The 25,242-nt window shown below is 62.6% G+C and overlaps 1 protein-coding gene across 1 annotated transcript; it reads right to left on the bottom strand.

The window, feature by feature from the left end:
- Positions 1-4,448: 4,448 nt before the first annotated feature.
- On the bottom strand, positions 4,449-23,545 carry VAX2 (ventral anterior homeobox 2; the record flags this gene model as incomplete). The annotated part of the gene is made up of 3 exons (XM_084263000.1): positions 4,449-4,940; positions 17,913-18,100; positions 23,257-23,545. 3 exons carry the CDS (start codon positions 23,543-23,545, stop codon positions 4,449-4,451), a joined length of 969 nt encoding a protein of 322 aa, XP_084119126.1.
- Positions 23,546-25,242: the final 1,697 nt, after the last annotated feature.

The following is a 25,242-nucleotide window of genomic DNA, read 5'->3' as shown; positions in this document are numbered from 1 at the left end:
GGCCGGGGCAGGGGCCGGGCTGGGTGCGGGCCCGGCAGCGCCCGCGCTTTGTACCCCCCCGGCCCGGCCCGAGCCGGTCCCGGCCGCCCCGCCCGCAGCACCGACAGCCCCAGGGGCGGCCCCAGCCCCGTGTTGGCTGTAAACAGCGGCAGGGAGCGGCAGGAGCTGCGGGAGCAGCACAGACACCCACCCCCCCACGCACCCCCCCCCCCGCTGCCTCCCAGCACCCCCCAGGACCCGGGCTGGTAGTGGGCAGCGGGGAGGGGGGAAATGAAGGGGGTGAACCCAAAGGTAATGGGAGGAGTGGTAGGGATGGGGATAGGGATGGGGATGGGGATGGGATGGGATGGGGATGGGGATGGGATGGGATGGGATGGGATGGGATGGGATGGGATGGGATGGGATGGGATGGGATGGGAATGGGGATGGGGATGGGATGGGGATGGGATGGGGTTGGGATGGGGATGGGATGGGGATAGGGATGGGGATGGGGATTGGATGGGGATGGGATGGGATGGGATGGGATGGGATGGGATGGGATGGGATGGGATGGGATGGGATGGGGATGGGAATGGGATGGGGATAGGATGGGGATGGGGATGGGGATAGGGATGGGAATGGGATGGGGATAGGATGGGGATGGGGATGGGGATGGGGATTGGATGGGGATGGGATGAGATGGGGATGGGGACGGGGATGGGATGGGGATGGGGATGGGGATGGGGATGGGGATGGGGATGGGGATGGGATGGTTCGGCATGGGATGGGGACAAGGTTTGGGCAGGTGTGGGAACAGGGTTGGAGTAAAGGTGGAGTTTGGGCAGCGTTAAGGGCAGAGTAAGAGTGGGGCTATGGGGACAGGTAGGGATGAAAGGTCCATACCCCACCACCACCACAGGCTCTGGGTACCTGTGCAGAGGCAGAGCAGAGCTGGGATCAGGCAGGGGGTGGGCAAGGAGTTATATTGGGTGTGATGAGTGGGTTTGTGGCATGTGGGATGGAGCTTTTGCCCAGGGCAGCCCTGTGCCTGCTGGGGAAGGGGAAAGCGGGGGGCACAGGGTGCTACTGGGGGACTGTAGTGCTGATATCTCTGAGCATGCTGGGGGCTCTGGCAATGCACAGGGCTAAGGATGAGCAGGCCATGGTGGGCTACACCCCACCTCCCTGCAGAGACCCCACTGAAGGCTGCTGGTACCCGGAGAGCTGCAGTGGAGCGGTGCAGGAGGAGGCAGGACATAACTTTTATTAACCATTAGAAACCATAAGAAATCACAATATTTGATAAAATTTTACATCCAGTACTTTTTTTTTTTAAACTTTCCCCCACACACACACCCAGTTGTACAAGTGAGGAGCTGCTGGAAGAGCGGGGGGGCACTGGGGGCCAGCCAGCTTCCCTGCTGAACGTTCCTGACCCCTCTGGGACAGCTGCACTGGGGAGAAGAGCCTTTGCTTTGGGAGAAGAGCCTTTGGAGAAGCAGCAGCTTTGGATCAGACCTGGGGCCTCTGTGAAAGCAGCAGTCAGGTTGAACTTTGCTGTCTCATCGCAGGGCATCCCCTGGCCTCACCCCCCCTCCCCTCACCCCACCTCTCCCCTCCATTGGTGGGATGAGGATGCAGGAGACCACTGAGCTGGGCAGACACGCTGGGGATGCCCCCAGAGCTCCCAGGCTTTGGGAGGGTCTTTTCAGAATGCCATAGGGTCTTGCTTTTCCTGAAATGCCCAAAACCTCCTCTACCTGCAAAGGTGCAGGGTGAGGGTGGGGGGGGTGTTACTGTTCTGCCAAACTGGACCTCCCAGGGAGCCCAGTGTGGGAGGGACTGGGGTGCAGTAACCTTGGAAAATCCCCGTGGTTCAGCTGCTCCCAGCAGGGGGGAAGAGAATGGGGAAATGAAGCAGTGCAAGTCCCTGGGGGAGGTTTGCAGGCTGGATCCCCCCCAGCCCCTCTCAGTTCAGCTCTGCCCACCTCAGCTCAAGGTCTCCAGAAGCCACATCTGCAGAGCAGGGAAGGATGAGGAGCAGGGATATAAATATAAATGAAGTGACCCAGGGAAGGGAGAAGGTCTTTGTCCAGTCAAAATCCAAATCTCAGTCACACATGCCATCAGGGTGCCGGGGTTTGAGCACCCCAGGAGGGTCTGGTAATGACATTTAGGGAGGGGTACGGAGGTGTTGGCAGCGAGCTGTGGTCTGAACAGGGCCAGGAGAGGCAGGGGGTCGTCACCGTGAACTGAAAACTCTGTCCCTGCTTTGTGCATCCCTGGGCAGACCCTGCCTCAGTTTCCCCACCTGCAGCTGGGGAGTACCAACTCCCCCCCACCCCGCAGGGCAGCCTGAGACCCAGGGGCTCGCTGCCATAAAGTGCTGCAGGCGTGCAGTGCTGGCTAAGTGCTCCTTCATAGAAACACTCAGTTCAAGGGGAAAATCAACCTCACAGGAACCTTTTCATAAAATCATTTATTTTAAATATTTCCCTGCAAAATCCCGGGGGGTGGGGGGGGAGGGGGAGGCAGGGTGGGGGCTTGTGTCCCCCTTAGGGACCGGTCCCTACGGAGCAGTGGCCGGGGGGGGGGGGGGATGTTCAGTGGTAATTATTGTCATTGTACACTAAACACAGCAGGAGGATGCAGGGGTCCCTCGGTTTGGGGGTGGGGATGGGGGGAATGACCCCAATGGTAGCTCTGGGGTGCTGGGAGGGGGCTGAGGGCATCACCCTGCTCTTTGCCACAGTGCTGTTCCTGCAGGGGCTGTGTCACTGGAGCATCCACAGGGTACCCTGCTGAGGTGATGTCACTGCAGGGTACCCCACTGAGGTGATGTCACTGTAGGGTAACCCACTGAGGTGGCATCACTGCAGGGTACCCCGCTGAGGTGATGTCACTGCAGGGTAACCCACTGAGGTGGCATCACTGCAGGGTACCCCGCTGAGGTGATGTCACTGCAGGGTACCCCGCTGAGGTGGCATCACTGCAGGGTACCCCACTGAGGTGATGTCACTGCAGGGTAACCCACTGAGGTGATGTCACTGCAGGGTACCCCGCTGAGGTGATGTCACATCAAAGTGGGGCCAGAGCCTGCCCAGCACACAACCCTCAGCAGATGCTGGGAGGGGGGATGACATGCTGTCCCCTTCCCCAAGGGCCACCTCATGCAACGTCCCCTTTGGCTTTTTGCCACCCCACAGAGCCCCTTTCCCGTCCCACGCAGTATCCCCAAGCCATGCCCCACTTGGGAACAGCCCCCACCCAGCACCACACCCCCGAGGCCAAATCCTGCTCTGGGAGGAGCAGCTGAGGCTGCCCCAAAGTGGGTGCTCAGCACCTCCCAGGATTGGGCCAGGCTATTGGGGTGGGGGAGGGCGGAGGGCAGCGCTCTGGCTTGGGGGGTCACTGCAGAGCCAGTGCTGAGCACCCAGCACCCTGGGACAGGGCTGGGGGTGCTTCAGGCTCCCGCTGACAGGTAAGAGCCCCCATTGGCCCAACCCCAAGGGACACATCCCAGTGCCACAACTGCCTGTGGCCTTGTGCTCCCCCTGCTGTGGGGTGTCCCTGATGGGGGGCAGAACAGTGGCCTGGCTCTGTCCCACCACAGCCTCCCCAGGGAGGTCAGAGGCTCCTCCAGCAGCCCCCCAGGGGAGGCAGGGAGAGTTACAGGGTGGGACAGCAGCACAGAGGGGTCTGGGACAGCGCTTTGGCTCCACAGGAGCTGGCACAGGGAGCCTGGGGTTGCCCTGCGAATTGGGGCAGCCACTCCTGAGTGCAGGGTGGGAGGTTCAAGGGGGGGCAGAGACATAACTGGCACCATCAGGTCCCCCAGACTGGGGGGGTCTGGCAGGACAAACATCCCGTGGAGGGATGCAGACCCCACCCCCACCTCAGCCAGAACACAAAGCCCTTTGCAGGTGGGGAAACTGAGGCACGAGGCCACCACAGCCAGAGAGATGGAGCACGGCACTGCCCACGCCCTGCCTTTCGGGGTGCCCTCCCACTCCTTGGGGCTTTGTCATTGACCCCAGCACCAAAGGTGGTAAAAGACCACAGGGCACCAGCAAACCCCCAATACACCCCCAATCCCCCCAGGGAGCTTCTGCTCGCCCAGCACAGACCACAGCATCATCTTCCAAACCCTGGAGGGGGAACCTGGCCCTGGCAGATCCAGCGGTGTTGGTGACACGGGACACGCAGGGACCCCTCCCAAGGCGTGACAGGGTTCCACGCCAGCCCCAGGGTGAGGGGTTACAGGGGGGTCATCCACAGCTGTCTGGGTGCATCAGGGGCAGGGCCAGGCGTGCACCCTCACACACACAGCCGGGTGGGTGTCTGGCACTCTGCTGCACCCCACTAGCCGAATGGAACCCCAGTGTGGAGCGTGGGGCGGGTGGTGGGGGGGGGTGGGGGTTGGGGGATGGGAGGGTAGGGGGGGGAGACCTTTTGACACTCATTTCGATTTAAGGGCTCGGTTTCTTGCTGGGTATAGAATTGTCTTTCCTTTCCAGCCGTGTGTAAGGCTCAAAAGCAGAAGTGCCCAGTCCGTAAGTGCCCGGGAGGTCGTGCAGGCTGCCCAGGAGCGGCCCCCCAAAACACAGCGGGGCGGCCGGCAGCCTGGGCGAGGAAGAGGAGGAGGAGGATGAGGAGGCAAGAGTAGGGACCTGCAGGCTGAAGGCTCCGGGTCCCGGGGGGCTGCTCCCACCGCTGATGCCGGGGGAGGTGGTTCCCGGGGTGGCCAAGCTGGATCCGTTGCCCGTAGGACTGCCCATAGGGTTGGAGGTGGGAGAAAGGAGGCTGGGGGGGGCCGGGACGGAGAGGAGCCGGCCTTGCTCCAGCAGCCGGAGGATGTTGCAGGTGGCAAAGGACTCGGAGGTGGCGGTGGAGCGTTTCTCAGAGTCCCTGCTCTGGTCCTTCTTCTGCTTGGTGCGGCGGTTCTGGAACCAGACCTTGACCTGGGGGAGGGTTGGGGGGGGGGGGAGGAAAGGGGAGGAGGGGATGGGGGAGAAGGGGGCAGGGGGGACAGAAAGGCACGGACGGAAAGAGAGCGCGGGGGGGCCGGGGAAAGAGAGGCGAGAACCAGGAGAGAGTGAGAGATACGAGAGAGAGACGTATTAACATAAACGCCCAAGCGAGATCCATCCCCCCGCCGCAGGGACTGCGGGGAAGCTGCTCCCGCCTGCCGCTCCCAGGGGAGTGGGAAGTTCTGCATGGGGGCAGGAGGGAGCAGAACTACAGCCCCGGGACGGGAGCCCTGGGACAGGAGCTTTGGGATGGCAGCCTGAGGATGGGAACTCCGGCATGGAAGCCTGGGGATGGGAGCCCTGATATGGGAGTCACAGGGTGAGAGCCCAGGGACAGAAGCCCCAGGATGGGAGCTCTGGGATGAGGGCCCAGGGACGGTAATCCCAGGACAGGGGCCCCAGGCATGGATGGCCCCTGGGATGGAAACTCTGGGATAGGAGCTCCAGAGATGCAAGCCTGGGGATGGGAGCACAGGGTACAACCCTAGGGTAGGAGCCCAGAGCTGGGAGCCTGGGGCTAAGCCCCCTGGCCACTGTGCTGGCCCTCCCCTGGGGAGCTGAGCTACGGGCTGTACTGGGCTCTCCTCTGGGACCGTCATCGAGCCCAAGTTCGTGTGCCCACCTGCGGACCCTTCCCTCACCAGGCTGGGACAAGGGGTGGGCTGGAAGCTCCCTGGCATGGCTGTAGTGCAGGGGAACACATAGGGGACAGGATGGCCTTGGTAGCTGGAGGTCTCTGGGCACAGACCCCCCTTCCAGCGTCAGGAGTGGGCCAGGCTGATGCCCCGTGGGACCCCCAGTGCCGCTGGCTCGCCCGGTGGGATGCGGTCCCTGGTCCCCATCCCGCAGCTCCCATCACTCTGCGGCTGCCCCCGCACCCCCTAACCTCTCCCCTGGGAGGGCAGCCACCCCCCCTGTGTGTCCCTCCCTGGCAGAGCAGAGGGGTAGGAGAGGCAGAGAGAGAGACAGAGAGAGGGTGGAGGGACAGACGGACGGATGGAGATGGAGGTGAGGGAAGGAGACGGATGGGAAGACACTCGCATTAGAGCGTGGCGGGTGGGAGGGGACAAGTGGGGTGCTGGTCAGGACCCCGGGACTAAAGCGGCACCGGCTCTGTCCCCATCTGCTCCGGGGCCAGCGGGTCTCCAACCCATCCGGGTCATCGGAAGCTCCCTGGGGCAGGGCAGTCGCCTGCTGACACGACCCCCGCGCGTCCCCCCGGCACAATAGACCCACAGTACAGAGCTAATGGAGCGTGGGGGATGTCTGATCCCCCCCCCACCCCCGCCCACGGCCCCTTTCTGGGGACAGACAGTGGAGACGATGGCCAGGCAAAGCTGGGGAATGCTTGGGAAGGAGCGGTGGCAGGTGCTGCCAGGCGATGGGGGGGACACCAGGACCCACAGCTGAAACCTCCTGGCACCGCACGCCACGGCCAACCCACGTCCTTCCCCACATCATCCCATGTGGAAGCTCTTGGGGATGTTCCCTGCCCACACATGCCTCGGACCCCAGGCCCCTCATTTTCACTGTGATGGCTGGACCCATGTCACGTCCCAACCAGATCCCCAGGGCTGCCACCCCCTCCCTGTTGGTCCCCCTGCGTGGGGTTGGGCAGGGCTGTGTACCCCCATCCCAGGGTATGGAAACCAGGCACAGAATTAGCAGCCCACCAGCTTTTCTGGTGGGCACCTCCTAGAGCTGCCAAATTCTGGGAAGGACAGAGACCCCCCCTCGGGGTCTTCCTTGGCCCCACAATGTTGCCTCATTACTGACATCCTAACGAAAGGCCAGCCTAAATCCCTGCAGGAACACACAGCCCCACCACACTCTGCTCCAAAGCATCCTCCAGCCGGGCAGCTCTGGGGGAGTGAAAGCTCAACCCCCCCCAGCAGCATGACTGTGTTCCTAAGGATGTACCCTGAGTGCCCGGGAGCTGCTTGTGCTGAGATTGAGGGATGGATCAGAGCTCATCCCCAGGACCACATCCACCCCTGAGCCTGAAGCAGGGTGCTGCAGAGCCTCACACCCTACCCAAACCCTGCTGGCATCTACCTGCCCCTCTTGCTGGCATCTGCACCCTCCTGGGTTGCGTGCATCGCCCTCCAGGTATGCTGAGATGCTGATGGGTCTGAGAGACTGACTGCAGACGGGCTGCACACGGGTTTCAGTGTGAAGGGAACCTGAGGCACGGTAGCCCCTGCAAAGGTCTCTGCATCACAGCCCTCAGAGGCACCCCCATGGACACCTTCTGCTACACTAGGGTGCCCAAAGCCCCATCCAGCCTGGCCTTGAATCCTGCCAGGGACCCAGGGGCAGCCACAGCTGCTCTGGGCAGCCTGTGCCAGGGCCTCCCCACCCTCTCAGTAGAAAAATCTCTTCCTTACACCCACTCTGCCATCCCAGTGAAGCAGCGAAGCCGGGGCAGGGTGTCAGTCCATCGGCCACTGCTCCTACTGACTTTGGGGCAGCTCCTGAGCGGAGCACAGCCCCATCACCGCACAGCAGAGACATCACAGCGTCCTACGGACAGACAGACGGACGAAGCAGGCACAGCAGGGTCCCACTCTGCACCAAACCCCCATGGGAAGCTGGGATGTACCATGGTCACCTGGGTACATCCCTGTGGCGAGCGCTCCATACGCCGCTGGAAACCCAGGGCAGGGACGGGGACCATTTTACACCCTCCCAGTGACTTCTCCACTCGGGTGCTGAGAGCCAGAGCCAGCCCCACCCCACCGGGGACACGAGGGGAAACACCAAAGGACAGGAGGGACACAGGGCGGAGGCAACACCCATCTTGAACGTCCCAACGTGGGGCTCAGCTGGTGGCAACATGGTCGTTGGGGAGAAGAGGACCCACAGAGTCCCTCCTGGCCAGTGCTGCTGGGTGACCCCTCCAGCACCAAGCCTCTTCCCATCTGGAGCATCCCAGGCTCTCGCTCCTCCTTTCCAGGGCTGGCTGATGCTCTCAGCGCTGACCACTAACGCTACAGAGACAAACCTTCAGCCCTGGCTGCTTTCAGGTGGGATGCTCTGGCAGGAGGTCCACCCATCCCGACCTGCCTCTCAGCCCCTCTCTGTGCCATTGCCCTTGGACACCACCACCCAAGCTGGGTGTGCTACGCCAACCACGGACCCCTCACGCCTCGTAGAGTGACGCGAGCCCGTCCCCATCTGCGTCGCTGACATCTCAGAGAAGCAGGATCACATTCGCCTTCGTGGCTAAAGCTCATATACGGCTTGTCATTAATTAGTAGATCCGTGTCCTTTTCACCCTCCATTATGATCAAGCCCAGAGTTCCCATCACCGGAGACGTAAATAAGCTCAGCCAGACACAGTCCCTGACATGTCCGTGAGTCATTTCCCTCCGGCCTCCATCCTTCGTCTTGCAGCAGCATCCTCCATCTCCCCTCTGTCATGGGTTCTCCTCCTGCAAGTTCTCAAGTCAGCTCCTGCTCTGGTCTCACCCCGAGTCCCCATCAGCCACTGCAGTGAGGGCATTGCCCAACTCTTCCATGAGCTTGGCCGACCTGGTGAGCTGGAGTGTGGCAGTGACACCCTTCCCAGCTGGGAGTGGAGGCAAGGCAGGGAGGAGCAGACTGGCACGTCCCCACTGGGCACATCTCTACAGAGGAGGTGATGTGGCCCCCGTCTCTGATGTTTAATAGCTCAGGTACCAACCCAACCACGGGCTGCAGGAGGAAAGCAGCCACCCCCACCCCCAGCTCTCCTGGGTCACGGATGTGGCACTCTGGAGACAGCCAGGACAGCCGGCTGGGGAGCCCACAGGAAGGGGGGAGAAGACCCCCTTGCCCCAGAGTTGCCCCAGGAGTTGCCCGTGGCTCCCCACCCTGCCCAGGACTAGGTGGACAGACACCAATATACCCGCAGCGCGCTCGCCATCACACCGAGCTGTCCGGTTAGCGCAGGAGGTTTTCCCAAGAGGCAGCTCCTGGCTCAACTGGAGTGAGGAGGAAAATCCTACAAGCTGGGGGAGGGGCTTTTTGAGGCCACTTGAGCTTGGAAGCGTACGGCTTCTCCAGGTCCTGCGGTGGGAAAAGCTGTTCTGTCCCAGGCTGGGTGTTTCCATCTGAAATTCAGGGCAGAGATCTCCACCCAAGCACTGGGAGAGCCACATGTGTGCTCACCAGGGAGGGACCTGTAGCTCTCACTGCATCTGTCCACGTTGACTCACAGGTTTGGGGTCGCAGACACAGCGACACCATCGTGCATCCCACCCCCACCCCTCTGCTAACACCAGGGATGTGTTGAGCCCTGGCCGAGATGGGACGGCTCGATGCTGACGCAGCAACGTGCTCGTCCTGGAGGAGAGGCCTCTAACCCCTGGCTAAAACCACATCCTCCTTCCTAGAAGACTTAGCCAGGACTAAGCCTGCCACGTTGTAGGGCAAGACAAGGTCCGAAGGTACCCAGCTGGGACATGGGCATGGTCCCACCTCTGACACTGACTGGATGGAACTCTGGTGCCTCTTGCTCCTCTGGTTTCAGCCCAGCCCTGCATGGGAACGTGCCATTTACAGACAGGAACCATTCTACTGCAGCATTGGCGCACTGAGGATGATGGATCCCTGTCTCCCCTGAGTTCTGTGAGTGCCACCACGTCCCCACGGTTCTATAGGTGCAAACCACAGTAACCACCAGCAGAAAGGGGACAGCCCCAGTGCTGGAACAAGGTCTATCCAGTCTGTCCCAGGCTGGCAGAGTCCCCCCCCAGGCCTTCACAACACCCCCCAACAGTCCTCAACACGCAACCACAACCACCACCACCCCCCACTAACCATGGCTGCAGGTCCCAAACACTCTTTTCCTGCCCCCCACACAAGATTTCCTTTCCACCACACCAGAAGCTGAAGCCACCGACTCCCTGGAGCCAGGCCAACCCTCTTCTCGCTGGCAGGGGGGCTGGATGTGGTGTCCCAACTCCCGACGACCACGGGTAGGAAGCCCCAACCACACCTCACGTGGAAAAGCAGTTTTGGAAGGTTGGGATCTGCTGAAACCCTTTCAGGAGATGCTTCCCAGCGCGCGGTGTGAAAGGCAGCGGGTCGCCCTCCCTGTGGTACCCCACAGACCCTCTCCCCCTCTCCCTGCTGTCACCCAGCAGGGCGGGAGCGGGGCTGGACCCCCCGAGGACCTGGGGTTGCAAGTTCATCGTCACCGGCTACGTGACTCCCATCACATTCCCCTTCACGGGGAGCGCGGCAAAAAGAAACCGCGGGCAGCGACCCCCAGACCGCAGGCAGAAGCTCTCTGGGGGGGAGCGGGCAGCGGCTCGGGAGCTGGGATGGAGAGGAGAGAGATATTCCTTACTCCCTGATTCCCCCCCCAAAACCCACCTACCCCGGCCCATAGGGTCCTACCACTGCCCAGACACGGAGCCCTGCAAGAGGAAAGGCGGGGGCAGTGCAGCGGCGGCGCGGGTCGCCCATGGGGAAGCCCGGCTCCGATTCCCTCTGCTCCCAAGCAGCTTCCACTGCAGCCAGCGTCCATGGGGACACCGGCCGGCTCGGAAACAGGAGCCCTCGAGAGCCTGGGGAGAGCTGCCCGAGACCCCCAGCCCTGCCACCGGGTCCTGAGGCTATCTGGGACTGGGCTGGTTTATTTTATCTTATTTTATTTTATTTTATTTTATTTTATTTTATTTTATTTTATTTTATTTTATTTTATTTTATTTTATTTTATTTTATTTTATTTTATTTCATTTCATTTCATTTTATTTTATTTTTATTTTGTTTTGTTTTAATTTATTTTTACTCTATTTTACTTTATTTCCCTTTATTTCACTTTAATTTTAATTTTTTAATTTATTTTATTTTCCTTTTAAAATATTATTTTGTCATACTTTAATTTTACTTTAATTTTATTTTACATCTTTACTATTTTATTTTCATTTTTCATTTTTGTTTTAGCTTTATTCCGTTCCATTCCCTCCCGGTTTATCCCAATTGGTTTCATTTTGCCCTCTCCTGCTCCATTTTTATTTCGTTCTATTTGATGATCTTACTTAAACATTATTTTGCTTTAAGTTTCACATCCGCTTCCTCACGGACACGCACCCCCAGACCTCTCCACACGCTGGCTTTGCCCACAGTGAGGAAGGACTCAGCCCCTGGGAAGGGGGCCCAGAAGTCCCCCAGACCCCCTGGCCTGTCCCCGTTCCTCCCTGCGTGCCTCGGGGTGCCACCGCCGGGGAGGAAGGCAGGACAACCGCCAGCTTGGGCGTCCCCTGCTTCCCTCACCAAGGGAAAGCCGCTCAAAATGTCACCAAGCATCCGGACTTCTTGGGGCTCCGCCATGGGGGCGTCATGTGAAGGCACCGTCTGTCTGTCTGTCCGCCTGCCAAGTCACAGGAGGGCCATGCGGACAGCCACCGCCAGCGCACCCCATCCTGCGCCGAGGGGTCCGAGCCCTTGCCTGGTGTGCAAACGCCGAGCAACCAACCGCGTGCAGGCGTGTGCTCACACGTGCCAGAGAGTACCCAGATACCCCCCCAAAACCCGCACGGGGCGAGCAGGGCTTGCTGAGCACCCCAATTCCCACACAGGGGGCAAGGGGGAAGGCAGCGACGTGGGCAGAGCTCAGGGAAGGGGACGGACACAGGCAGCATGGACATGGCGTCTCGCTGGCAGGCGGCACAGCCGGGGCGTACAGCCCCATGCCACGGCATGGTGGCAGCGTACGGCACCTGTGGGGTGCTCCGTGCCGCCAGCGTGGCGTTCCATGGCAGCACCGGGATCAAGCGCCCGAGGAGTTGAGTGCCCAGCGTCCTGCCCCACAAACTCAGGGAGTGCTGGAGCCCCGGCTTCACCGCCGCCAGCCCCTTCTCCATCGGCTGCGCCGATCCTCATCCCCCACCCACTACCCCCCGAGCCGCAACACCGCCTGACTTCCAACCGGTGAATGCTGATAGACCCTCCCCCACCATCACGCCGAGCTCCCGGTGTGCTACAGCGATGGGAAGGCATGGGGAAGGAGGGAGGGAGCCCATCACCATCACTCAGCACCAGCCCAAAGCCCCCCGTCCCTGCCCACCCCGCACATCAGACCCTGCTCCCGTTCCACCAGCGTCCCCAACCACCCCCTGAAAACAACCGACCCCCTCGGCCTCCCCGCGCGCGGCAGCCAAACGCCAAGACACATGAGCATCACCCCGCACCCCTGCACCCACACGGGCAGGGCTGGGGGGGGGTTTCTTAGGGGTGTTTATTATTTGGCAGCCCTGCCCTGCGGCTGACCCCGCCGCCGTCATGCGCCCCGCGCCGTGCGCACCTCCGGCACGCCGGCCATCCGACCTATTCATAGCTGCCGGACGAGGCCATTTTCCTCACCAGGATTAGCTCCCCGCCGCCATCAGCTGATGCCCGACGCCATACGGGGGAAGGTGGGACCCAGCCTCTTGCACCGCCATCTCCACACACACCCCGGCCACCCTTCCTTCCTCCTCCTCCTCCCTCCATCCCCAGTGGGACCGTGGGCTCACAGAACCATTGATGTGGGGGCAGGCGGAGGCTCGGACCCCCAGCGTTGCGTAAGCCAGCGGGCTTGCTGCCCAAAGCTGCCTCAGCCAGAGGTTTCATAACAGCGCGGCAGCCGCACAACCCATCTGCCTCTCCGCCGCCGTGGCGGGGACGCGGAACCGGCACTGCGTGGGGACGGACGTGTCCCGTGCAGCCCCAAGCCCCCGCCACATCCCAGAGCAGACACATGTGGGGCCGACCACACCAGCTCCCGCCTGCATAGGAGGGGAGAAGGGTCTCCACTGGAAACCACCGGGGTCAGGAAGCCCCCTGAGGGTACGCTGAGGGAGCCACGGAGATGGCTTGGGCAAACACCCAGCCCTGGCATGGCGCTTCCACCTGAACTTTTCAATCCCAGACACCCCAAAATCGTTGGGTTTTGGTTTCACTGTGCAGGCGCTTTCCATCCGAAAGGCTTCCTGGTAACAATTTCAATTAATTACTCCACTGGTAATTTCCTTCCAGTAGTGTTTTGGCCTCGTGCTAGCGGAGCCCCCGGACCCGCAGCCCTACCCAGATATCTGGGTTATCTGACTTATCATGGGAAACGCTGTCCTGCAGAAGAGGGTCCCCGTGTCATGTTCCCCCCACACCTTTCCTCTCCTTACAAATGACCAATCCCAACCCCCAAAAAAGCCGTCATTCATCACTCAACCCTCTCCCCCACCCTCCTGCCAAGCTTTGGAATCAAACCACCCATAAGGTGCACCGTGGAGGAAGCTGGGGGGTGGTTATAACCCAGTTATAACACAGGTTGCCTGCCAGCAGCCCGGGCACTTGCTGGCCCCAGGGTAAACCCCACCACGTGCCCCTGTCGCGAGGAGGGGATGGGATTAGCTCATCCACGTGAGCAGGTTTACTCCAGGAGCGTGTTGTGACACGGGGACCCAGGAGGTACTGGAGGTGGCTGGTTTCTCCCAGGGTGACCCCAGGGAACTTCTAGGTCAGTGGAAGCCAGATGCCTTCAAGCATCCAGATGTGACCCGGGAGTCAGGACAGAAGCACCAAGCACTGAGGGTGGGAGCAGCACCCCAGGAAGTGGGATGGATCATGAGGGGGGACCGTAAGCCACAACACGGCACCAGCAAGGCTGCAGCTTCCCCACAGGGAGAACTGGAAGAGTAAGCACCCACGGCAAGGAGCAGCAATGTGACAAAAGCAGCTGGGTGGAGGCAAGGCAAACCGTGACCATGTTGGAGACACTTCTGTTATGCACTGGATGGATGGATGGATGGATGGATGGATGGATGGATGGATCAACGAGCAGATGGATGGATGGGTGGATGATGCACGGATGGGTAGATGGCCAGCTATCTCCTCAGAGAAGAACACACTTGGCCACGACACATATTTCTGCATGGTGTAGAAGAGGGGTTGCCAACAGAGCTCTGCAGACTCACAGAGCCTCTCCACAGCAAGCAGAGCAGCATTACGTCCTACCTGCCCCATGGGCCTTGGGGAAGCCCCACCCGAAGCTCTGGGTGATTCTCCCCCTCTGCAGACCACAGCTTTCCTGCACTTCTCTCCAGGAGAAGACAACTTGTGCTGGCACCGACCCCAGTTTCATTGTTCTCTCGCTGTGGGGACCGATAGTTGTTAATGACTCTAGGTGTGATTAATTTTTAACGGCATCATCTTAATTGCCAGGCTATAAATAGACCTCCCCACCCTCTCCCTGGCTCAGCTGCTTTCTCACGTGTTTTACTCCACGTCAGGGGGGATCGCGGTCCCGAAAACCCTCCGCGACTGAGGACATCCCTGTCGCCCACTGCTCCTGCTGTTGGGAAGGGATGTGCTACCCCCTCAGCAGAGGGACAGGGCTTGGAGCTGGGAGTCATGTGGAGAACACCTGATCCAACCAGCCCTGTTCTGACCTCCTGGGTGCCCAGGTCTCCAAAGGGACCCTTGTTTGACGCAATGCCACCGCTCCTCCTCCAACCCTCACTCTAATGAGGGCAGGAAGAGCCAACGAATACTCAGGGTCACTTGAACCTGAGCCTGGCATTGAACTCCTGCCCCAGAAAGCAAAGCCTCCTGGCCTGGGCAAATCCCCTCGGCCAGCCCATCCCGCCTCTCCTCGAGCCGGGGGATTTGTGGGAATTATCCTCCCTCCACCGTCCCCCCAGGGTCCTTCTGCCTCGCAGCCTCCCCTCTGCCTTGCATTTTCTATCCCTTAATGACAGTAAGAAGGGGCACTTTTCCTGTAATGCCGTGGGGATGGGTTGCCTGGAGAAAGCCCGATGCACGGACATATGGGCTACTGCCTGCTCGGAGCACGGGGACAGGTTCTGGGTGGGTCGTGCCAGGGTGGGCTTGGGCAGTCCCTCCGCAGCTCTCTGCACCCCAGGGATGCAGGATCTCACTTGGGATGCAGATCCACATCTTCAGGCCGCTGCTTGGCAAATTAACGTAAATATTCTACTGGCTAATTAAACTTGATTAAGCAAAAGCACAGAGGGCATTGGGCTGGAGTCCGAGCAGCTCCCGGTGAGGCAGAACCGGGACATGGCTCTTGGGAGGGAGGAGGTGAATTCCCTGGGCTGGAGCACCCTGGAAGCTTCCTCATTCTCACTTGAGTGTGGGTGGCTCCAAAACTCTCCCCAGCATCACCCTCCATCCATCCAAGGTGTGGGGCTGGCTCCAGAGGGGTGGCAAGGCAGCCAGGAGCCCGGCGAGATGCTGGCAGGCAGCTCTGCAGGCAGAGGGGATGACAGGCTCATTGACAGGCACCACCACTGCTCCACATTGACACGAGGGGCTCTGAGCCTCACCCCAGCACGGAGGGGCTGCTAAGCCCCCCTCTCCCCTGCATCAGCCCCCCCACCCTCCTGCCAGAGATAAGAAAGGAAGAAGATCCCCAACATGGAGGCGAGCCGTCCGTCCCCTCCCGCGAGGCGCAACAACAGCCTCCTGCCTCCAAGCCTACCAGCAAGCAGGATCAGGCGCCAGGAAAGTAAAATAAGAGCCTAAAAGAGGGTTGTGGGGTTGGCTTTCTCCCTCCCCGGCAGGATTTCTCAGGGGCGCAGCCTGATCAGCGGCCCCACTTACGGGGACGCTTGGCTGCAGCTCTCCAGCTGCGATGACATCGTGTCTCTTCCTATCTCATCACGCTGTTTGCACCACTCTCTCTTCGCAGAGGAGTGGAGCTGAATCATTCTTCCTCCCCCAAACATTCCCAGGCACAAAACAACCTTCCTAGGCGGCCCCTTCCTTCGTGCCCCCCGTCTTTGCTCTCCACTCCTGTGGTGGGATGATGCGATGGGCACCCATCGCACCCAGGGGTCCCTGCACAGAGCAAAGTCTGGAGCAGCTGAGGGGGGAACACAATATGGGGGGGCTTCTTCATCGTGAAACCTGGGTGTCATTGGATGAGAGGAGGGAAAGGATCTGTCCCCATGTCCTAAGCACCAGCACAACGCAAACATCAACCAAGAAGGAGCCACAAGATGCTGCTGGTTGGGAATCCACCAGCAGAACTCGCAGTGGGGCCATTACACCATGGGTTGCCTGAAAGTCCTGGGACCTGTAGCCAGGTGATACTGGGAGGAAAGTGCCCAAAAGTGCCCTGAATTGTCACAAATATGGGGCCCTGTAAAACCCTGCGGACACACAGCTCTTGCAGCAAGCGAGGGAACCTCCCGGCCATGAACAGCGAGGTGTGTGTGGGGGGGGGGTGATGCCTGAGTGTGCAGAGAGCCTGAAACCATGACCCAAGCTGACCTGCACCCTGATAACGAGCAGGGGAAGCCGGGCACCGAGCCTGGCACTGCCACCCCTGGGCACGGTGGTGGCTGCAGAGGGCCAGACAGCGGAGGGAAGCCAGGAAGGTAGGACTGGGAGTTTGCTGCGGGGAAAGAAATGCTGTGAAAAGCACGGAAAGGGATTAAAAAAGACAGAGACGAAGGAGAGCGATGGGAAAAAGAGGATGCAGGAGGGAGAACAGAGGAGAGAAGACAGCCGTGGCCTACAGGGTGTGAATTTTCTCACCGAGCGATGAAGGCAGCGACGAGGCACCAAGCAGAGCAGCGCAAAGCAAGCGGGTATCGGTCCCTACGGAGAGGCTGCGCCCTCCCAGCCCTGGGCTACAGCAGCCAGCACCCCACACAGCACAGCCCCCTGCCCCACATTCCCACTGGCCACACAGGCTGCCCGTCCCTTCCCTTCGGCCGGGGAGACGAAGCTATTCCCCCCAGCATGACCAAGCCCACCCGCGTCCCACCGCACTCCGTGGAGGTGACGCTGGGACCAGAGCTTCGGCTGGGACCCCAGGAAGGGGGAACCCCCTGCACAGTGCCCAGCTCAGCGGGCTGCTTTGCTCCCAGCCACGGCATAGCCGTGCCAGCCACCACGTACGTCTCCCACCGACAGGAACCCGCCCCTTGACGAAAATAGCCCGTTCCACCACCAAAAAAGAGGCAAGAGTCACGGTTTTTTTGCAGGCTGAGGCTCTGCTCCCCCAACCACGACCGTGCCACAGCCACACAGCGTGTGCTGAAGCACCTTGTTCTGCAAGGGGCTTGGAAAAACCAACGTTATTTCCTATCTGAACCAACAGAACCACGGTGCTGTCTCCAAGCGTGCCTCACCGGCCCAAGAAGGGGACAGACGGGGCCGACCGATTTCCCTCCTGCAGTTTCCCCCCTGCAACCTTCAGCAGTTTTATTATTTTTACTATTTCTGTGTAAATCTTCAATGCCAAGACCACCCCAAGCCCAGCAGCTGCGCTTCCCCCTCAGCGACATCCACACCGACGGCTGAGCAACGTGCCAGCTCGCACACCTCTGCTTGCCCAGCCTACACCGGGCCCCCCCTGCACCCCACAAACCTCACTGGAGGAGAACTGGGGAAAATCCCTTCCAGGGTACCAGGGGAGAGGTGCCCAGGCCTTGCTGCAGCTCAGAGGACAGCTTTGCTGGACCATCTCAGGGTATGGTGCCCATGGGAGAGCAGTGTGGAGGCCTGGTGGGGGTGTTGTCCCTGCAGATCCTGATCAGGGCTACCCCCAGCCCCCCGAACCCTAAATTAACTGCTCCTTGTGCTCAAGGGAAAGGGGTGGCCAAGAGCCATCACCTGCACCCCAACACACGCTTTGCCCCAGTTCCCAAGTGAAACACCAGCCAGCGCCCCTCTGCCCTGGCAAGCACTGAGCCCCTCCGCACAGGTTTGGGACCGCGGGCTCAGCTCAGCCCGTGTTCCACCCTTCCCAAGGACAGCTCGCATCCACCCCTGCCCCACGTTCTGCCCTGCATCCCTCCTTGCTCTCACCACCCCGGGGTAGCCAGCACGCCTGTCCCCAAAGGGGCTCCCTGCAGCCAGGCCACCGGAACGTCCCCACCGTACAAGAGCCCCCACAACCCTTACCTGGGTCTCGGAGAGGTTGAGCTGCCGCGCTAGCTCCGTCCTCTCCCTGCCCACCACGTACTGGCAGCGCTGGAACTCCAGCTCCAGGCGATAGAGCTGCTCCGCCGTGAAGGACGTCCGCGTCCGCTTGGGTCGGTCCAGGTCCAGACCTTTGGGGAGCACAATCTCCCGGATCGTCCCTTTGGCATCTGGGAGGGAAGCAAGGAGAAGGACCGTCAGGAAGAAGTCTCCGGAGAGAGGAGAAAAATTAGACTGGTGAAGAAAGGGACTGGGGGAACTGGTGCAAAAATGGGCATTGCTGGGGGAGGAAAAGCTGCAGGAAATACTGGCTGCGCCCCGGGGGGTGAGCAAGGGGGCTCACTGCAGCAGGGGGGGGGTGAAAATCCCCCAAGCCACAGCTAAGAGAGGCGACAGCCCCCACTTGGGTTGTCCCCCCCAGCCCCAACCGCTGCAGGTTTATAAACCTCCATGGCAGGGTAACAAGTCTTCATGAGTTTTGGGGCTGGGGGGGAGAGGGAAATACAAACCAAAAAGCACTGGAGGAAAACAGGGCGATTAATCACCGAAACAGATCCCAAGAGCCAGAAGCAGAAAACAGCTTTATCACGAGGAAGAGTTCAAATTAAATCTTAATTTATTTTTAATTAAAATATTTTTTTTTTTGGTGCTTCCTTGGGAATACTGGGGAGAATTTCTCTCTCTGAAAATTCCCTTCTTTCCCAAGTTATTCTCACTGACAGAGTATTTTATGAAAAGCTCCTACTTTGGGTCAGCTCTCAGGGCGAGTTTGGGAAGTGCTGCACGCCCCGAGCCGCTCATGGCCGTGGATTTTACAAGGCTGGGGCTATGGCTGCCTATGGCTGGATGTGGGGAAACAGAAGCTCCCACATTACCCCCTTCCACGCCACGGGACACCACTTACAGCCCCTCCAAAGGAGCCATGGTTTTCCCACTGACAAAGGATGAGCTCTCCCAGAAAAACCCACGGAGCCCCAAGGGGCCCCGAAATCTGTCCCAGCTCTGTGGGTTGGGATGTGCCCCGACAGGCTCCGTGTGTCAGTTGTGGCACTGGGAAAATGGGGAATTGCCCTCCAAGTTCCTGCTGGACCCCAAACCCTTCATGTGAAGAGCCTGGTTTGGGTAACCCCAGGCACAGAGCTCCCCTTTTCTGCCCAGCAGCTTAAAAAACGGTCACAGAAACCACACTGGATGACTGGCCCCGGTGCCAGACACTGGTTTCGGGACCGCTCATTCCGTGCTAGGAAGAACCCCAGGTCCCCCCACAGCCCTGGCTGGAGGTAAGTTGGGTTTTCCTCTTTCTGGCTGACTCAGGCATGAAAGGATTATAAAACTGCTGGGGTAGGAAGGGGGTAAATAAGGAGGAGCAGTGCAGGAGGGGATGATGGAGCTGGGGATGGCAGGAGAAAGGGAGCAAGCGCAGACTTGGAAGAAGGACCCCCACTCCTGAAGCCGCTTTCCCACTGCTCTGCCATGGTACATGGCAGAGGTGCCATCCTGGGAGCACTGGGGCCACAGAGGGAGGACCAGGGTGGGAGAGGGTCCGGTGGGCTCTGCTCTACACCATGTCCCACAGGCGGGCACTGGGCTGTTGGAAAAGAAGGGATTGTAGGTGTCTTGGAGGGATCTTTGGCAGGGCATCTTTGGGGAGAGCGGGACACCAGCCTGGGAATCATTTTGCGAGGGAAAGATGGAGATGATGCCCCAGCCCACGTCCACACTCCCGCATCCACGCTATGGCCCCCCGACACAACAACAGCCGGGGCTGCCAGCAAGGAGCAGCGAACAGACGCTCATGCTTCCCAGCCGCAGCTGCAAGGATCTGCCCCTCCACCCTCGCCGCTCCGTACGGCGCTGCCAGCCTTATTCCGGGTATTATTTATTGTTATTCCCCCCCTGGCAGCTGGGGAATGGGGCCGGGGGGGTGAAGCAGCACAGCACAGGGGGAAAGGGGTGCAGCCCGTGGTGCCAGCTTGGCAGGACAGAGGAAAAACCCCGAGCCCCAGCCCCGGCTGCTGCGGCACAGGCAGGTCGCAGTCCCTACTGCATGCTGCAGACCATCCGTGTAGGGTTTGGGGGGCCTTTGGGTCTCTCCCCCCAGCATGCCAAGAAGGGCACAACACCATCCTGTATCGGGAACCCACTCCAAAGAGCCTTTCCCCATCAACTGATGGATCCCAGAGCCACAACACCTGCCAGGTCCTGCCACGGCTTCCCCGGGGTTTGCCATCCCCAGGGGGACCGAGGTGCCAGGTTCAGCTCTCAGGGACCAGGCTACGCCCCATGTCCCAGATGAGGTCGGGGGCTGAAATAAGAGGTCTAGTGCTGAGGATCGGCATCTTCCCTGCCTCAGCACCTAAATACAACAAGGAGGGACAGGCAGACCCGAGCGAGGGGGTGCAAGAGAGAAAAAGGGAGCAGGCAGCAGCTTTGGGGTGCCAACCCCCAAGCTGGAAAACAGGGATTTTACATCCCATAGTCGCCGCAGCACAGCACAGGCGGCCCGGAGGGACGCATCCTGCACAGCAAGGCAGGCAGCAGAGCCAGGCACACGCCAATACACCCTGTGCACGCTCGTGTGTGTGTGTGTGGGGGGTGTTGTCCTGCACCGACATGGCTGCCAGGCCGCTTGTGGGGCGCACAGCCATAGCCAGCCCCAAACACGGTAACACCCATGTGCCCCCGCCCTGCCGCAGAGGCTGCTGCGGCCACGGTGGCATGCACGCCCCACGCTCGCTTGGGGAGCACAGGGCTCCGCAGCCCTTCTCAGTGCACCCCAAACAGCACCAGCCCCCCTCCTCCTGCCCCGAGCTCCCTGCACCCACATTCACCCCCCAGGGAACAGCACCAGGGCAGCCCCTGGAAGGTGATGGGCAGGAGGGGGCTGAGCACCCCGGGATCTGCACACCCCCCCCCTTTTCCAGCCGCTCCCGGGGCTGCAGCGGGACCAGCGCCGGCGCAGCCTGGGTCTTCTACCCACCGGCGGCGACTCCTTGTCCCGTTAATCCCCGCTAAGGACCGACCGGTCTGCACCCCCCACCACCCCACGGCTGTACCCGTGGCCGACGGACCCCGCCAGCACCGCGGCCTCGACGGGACGAGGATGCCCGGCGTTGGCAAAGCCGCCCCATCGCTTCGGCCGGAGGCTCCGTCCCGCAGCACCGGGCTGAGCCCGGCCGGACAACCGGGCACCAAGCCTCCCAGGGGGGCCAGGGCACGAAGGACCCCGCCGCTTCCCAACCGGCTCCCGACACTCCCGAGAGCCCCGTCCCCACCCAAAGCACGGGGGAAGGAGGCAGCACCGGGGAAGGAGGCAGCCCCGCGGCACCGGCTCCGCTCCCGGTCCCTGGTCAGAGGGGGAAGACGGGGCGCAGATGGCGGGCGGGGGGTGATGCGGCCCGGGGCCGGCTGCGAGATGACGAGGAGGGGAGGGGGAGCGGTTCGTGCGGCACCCACAGCCGGCTCCCCCTCCCTGAGCTGGGGGAGGCATTCAAAAATATTTTTAAAATACCTAATTTATAAAATAAATACACATTGACAGGCCCCCCCCCCCCCCCCCGCACCTTGCGGAAACATCAGCCGGAGGCGCTTCCCCGGCACCGACCCCTACCCCAGGAGCGGGACCCCGGCCGGGGAGGGTCGGCAGCCGGCGGGTGGGTGGCCCCGCAGACCGGGTCTGTCCCTCCCCACGTCCCCCCGCTCTGTTTCGGTGCCGTTCCCGTTTATTTGCGGCCTTTCTCCCCGCCACCATTTTGTCCGCGCCGTGGCGGCTGTGGCAAGATGGTGAGACCGGCCGCTCTCGGGCGAGGGTCCCCGGGGTGGGGAGATGGGGGGACCCTGCCCCAAGCCAGGGTACCAACCCCCGCGTCGCTGCCAGTCCCGGGCCCGTCGGGGCAGCCACGGTAGGGCCGAGGCCGGGCGGAGGAGAGGCCTGACCCCGGCCTGACCCCCGCCGGGGCTGCGGCAGCCAAGACCGGCCTCGGCGACCACCGAGGAGCGGGGAACGCATCGGGCGAGACCCCGGGACCGGGTCCCGAGTGCTGCCCGCTTCCCCCGCAGAGGTGCCCGGGGAGGGCTCGGGCTGCCACAGCCGGGCTGTCGGCGATAGGTGCCTATCGCGACAACCGCCAGAGAGGCTTCGCTGGACAGCGGGGCTGTTGGCGACCCGGCCGCCAAACCGCTCCGCAGCCCCGGGCGCGCCAGGATGCCCGAACCGAGCCGTGCCAGGCCGCGCTCACGGTGAACGGGCAGGACTCGGCTCAGGCCCCGCAAAGGCCGAGCGAACGAGCGAGGGCACGGCCGAGCCAGGGCCGCGGCCCCGGTCCCCACCGCCCTTGCCCGGGCGCTGAGCTCCAGCCGGGGCGAAGGCCGGGCGGCCTCGGCCCCGCTCACCGAGCGGCCGCCGAGCTTCTCGGGGCTCCGGTTTTGGGGGCGGCGGAGGAAGGGAGCGGGGAGACACACACGACACGCTGAGCATCACCAGCGCGGCCCCGGGGAGGGCCCGGGATGGAGCCGCGCTGCCGCCCCGGGAGCCCCGAGCCGGGGAGCGCACGGTCCCTGCCCGCCTGCCGCACCCCCGCCGAGGCAGCCCGAACTTTGGGGGTTCGGTAACAACCCGGCTTATCCCGGAGAGCCCCGGGCCGGCAGCGGGGAGGGATACACTGGCTCCGGGTCCCGCCGTGCCCCGAGCCCGGGGCGAGCCCGCCGCGTCCCCGCATCCCGGGCGGGTGACGTTGTTGTTATAAAGGGGGGAAAATAAAGCGGAAAAAAAAAATAAATAGGAAAAAAATAACTAGCCCCTCACTCGCCGCCGCTCCGTGACGCTTTTCTCCTGCGACAACGCTCTAGCAGCGAAGCCGATGCCTTTTCGCCCCTCTCCCGCCGCCTCCGCGTCCCCCCGCCGGGGCTCAGCCGGACCGGGAAGGTCCGTCACCCCGCGGCTGCTTCCCCGGACCCCCGCTCGTCCCGGCCGGGCACGCACGGCAAACCCGGCTGCGCTTCCGACCCCGTTCCCGGGAGCCGCACGGCGGAACGGGCTGGGGGACCGGGCCCGGTGCCCTGCCGCACGGAGAGGAGCCGGGGGAAGCCGCGGCGGCGGGGCCGGGAGGACGGAGCTCGCCGCCGGCCAGCGCCCGGGAGCGGTCGGGGATGCGCTGGAAGCGGTGCCGGGGAAGGGGGACGGGGGAATAAAGCATCCTTCTCCCCCAGCCCGCTGCCACCCGGCCTCGGGGCGCGGAGCGGGGACCCGGCAGGCGGTGGCGAGCGCAGCCGGGAAGTGCCCCGGTGGGGGAAGCGGAGAGCGGGGCCCGAGGACCCTTGTCCGTACCTCGCACCAGGATGCGGCGGCAGTAGTCCGCCTCGCCGGCTCCCGACGGACTCTCGCTGTCCGGGGCGCACTCCTTGGAGGAGCCGGGGCTGACCGCCGACGTTCCCGGGATGTCCTTGAAGCCGCTGCCGCCGCCTCCGCCGCGCAGAGCGCTCTCCAGCTCCGCCCGGGTCGGCGCCTTCTCCCGGGCCCGCCCGGTGGCTGCGGGCTCGGCCAGCAGTACGGGGCTCCCGCCGGGCTCGGCCCCTCCATCGCTCATCCCTGCGGGCGCCGCGGCGGGATCAAACATCAGGAGGGAGAGAGAGACAGAGAGAGGGAGAGAGGAGGCAAGACTAGGCGGGGGGGAGGGGAGCCCCCCCCACCTTCCCCAGACCCCTTCCCCTCCCCGCCCCTCCCCGGCTCCCCCCCCCCGCCCCCCCCCGCGAACACCCCCCCCCGGGGCTCAGCGCCCCAGCTCACCCCCATGGCCGGAGACCGCCCGGGGGCCGTCGCCCTTCCGCCTTTCCGCGGCGGAGCCAGCCTTCTCCCACCCGGGGGGCTGGCATTTAAAACGCAGCCCCCCCCCCCCCCTCCCCGGCCCTGCTCTACCGGCCGGGGGTGGTGCCGGGGTGGGGGGTGCTGAGGAGGAGGGGGGACGGCGGGACCCGTCGGGGCGTCCCGAGAGGGTGGGAGAGGGGTAAAAAGGAGTTAAAAACTTTGACAGGCGGCTGAGCTGCCCCCCGGCACCCCGCTATCCCTCCGTGCCCTCCCCAGCTCCACCTCCCGCGGCACCTCGCTCCGGGCAAACTTCAGGCGCTCCGGCCGCCGCCGCTGCCCTTCCATGGAGCGCCGGTCCCGGCGGGGAGGAGAGCGGCGGGGAGGCGGCGGGAGCGGGCGAAGGAGCCGCCGGTGCCCGGGCTCGCCGCGCTGTGCTGGGATTCGCGTGCGGGGAAATCAATACCGAGAGAAGGAGGGATGGGGTGGGGGGGAGATGTGATTTTAGGGGAGGGGGAGCGGAGGGGGAAAGGGAGGCCGAGGGGAGGGAGATGCGGAGGAAGCAGGCGGGGGTGGGACCGGGGAAGAAGACGGGGCCCGTATTCCTCCGGCCCGGCCCTCCCCCGCGCCGCCGCCGCCGCCGCTCTCTGCGCATCCCCCGGCCGCCGCCGGAGCCGGGAGCGGGCGGCCGAGCCCCCGCCGCGGCGGGGAGCGGCTCGGGATGCGTGTGGGGGAGGCGGTGGGAGGAAAAGAGCGATTTTAAATTAACGGCCCGGCACAGACGCAATTTCCTGCTCTCCCGGTCCGTGATACCGATTGGTAAACAAAGAGCCCCTCGGCGGCCGCTGCCCGGCCCCGGGAGTGCGGGCAGCGCGGCGGCAGGGCCGGGGGCGGCGGCTCGGGGTCCCGTTCCCGCGGCGGGGGTGCCTTCTTCTCGGGGGGCTCTCCCGCGGGGACCCCGCCTCGGCGCAGAAGGGCCCGCCGAGATGGAAAAATAAAGAAATAACCCGGCCCGGTCCTATCGCTCCCTCTTCTCCAGCCAGCCCCTCTTCGCCATGGTACCCCGCACCCTGCTAGTCCGGGGGTCTTCGCTGCTATCGGAGTTACCCCACCGCCTCCCCGGTATCAGGAAGCGGGGGACCCCCACAAACACTCCTGCTTCGGTACAGTTGACGACCCCCATTATCCCCCCGGTGCTGACTCTGGATCCGACACCCTCACCGGGACCGGGGCGAGAGAGGGACGGGGTCCCGGGCGGCCTTCCCAGGCCGGGGGTCCTGGATAGCTCCCCCGCCTCGGGGGACTCTGTGTCCGCCGTTCTCTGCAAAACCCGGTAGAAAAGCGGCGGCGATGCCTCACCCCGGTGGAGCGGGCGGGGGCGGGCGGCACCCCTCTTCTTCTCGCCCCGAATCCCCTCAAATCGAAGCGGTTGTAATGACGGTGGATTAAAAATAAATAAATTAGCTGTTAATCCAATTGCTGAGAGCCCAGCGTCCCCGAGAGCTCAATCCC

The sequence above is a fragment of the Gallinula chloropus genome, assembly GCF_964237585.1.
Source record: "Gallinula chloropus genome assembly, chromosome: 4".
Classification (NCBI taxonomy): Eukaryota; Metazoa; Chordata; class Aves; order Gruiformes; family Rallidae; genus Gallinula; species Gallinula chloropus.
Note: the sequence above shows the minus strand (reverse complement) of the source record. Positions and strands in the feature narration are given on the sequence as shown.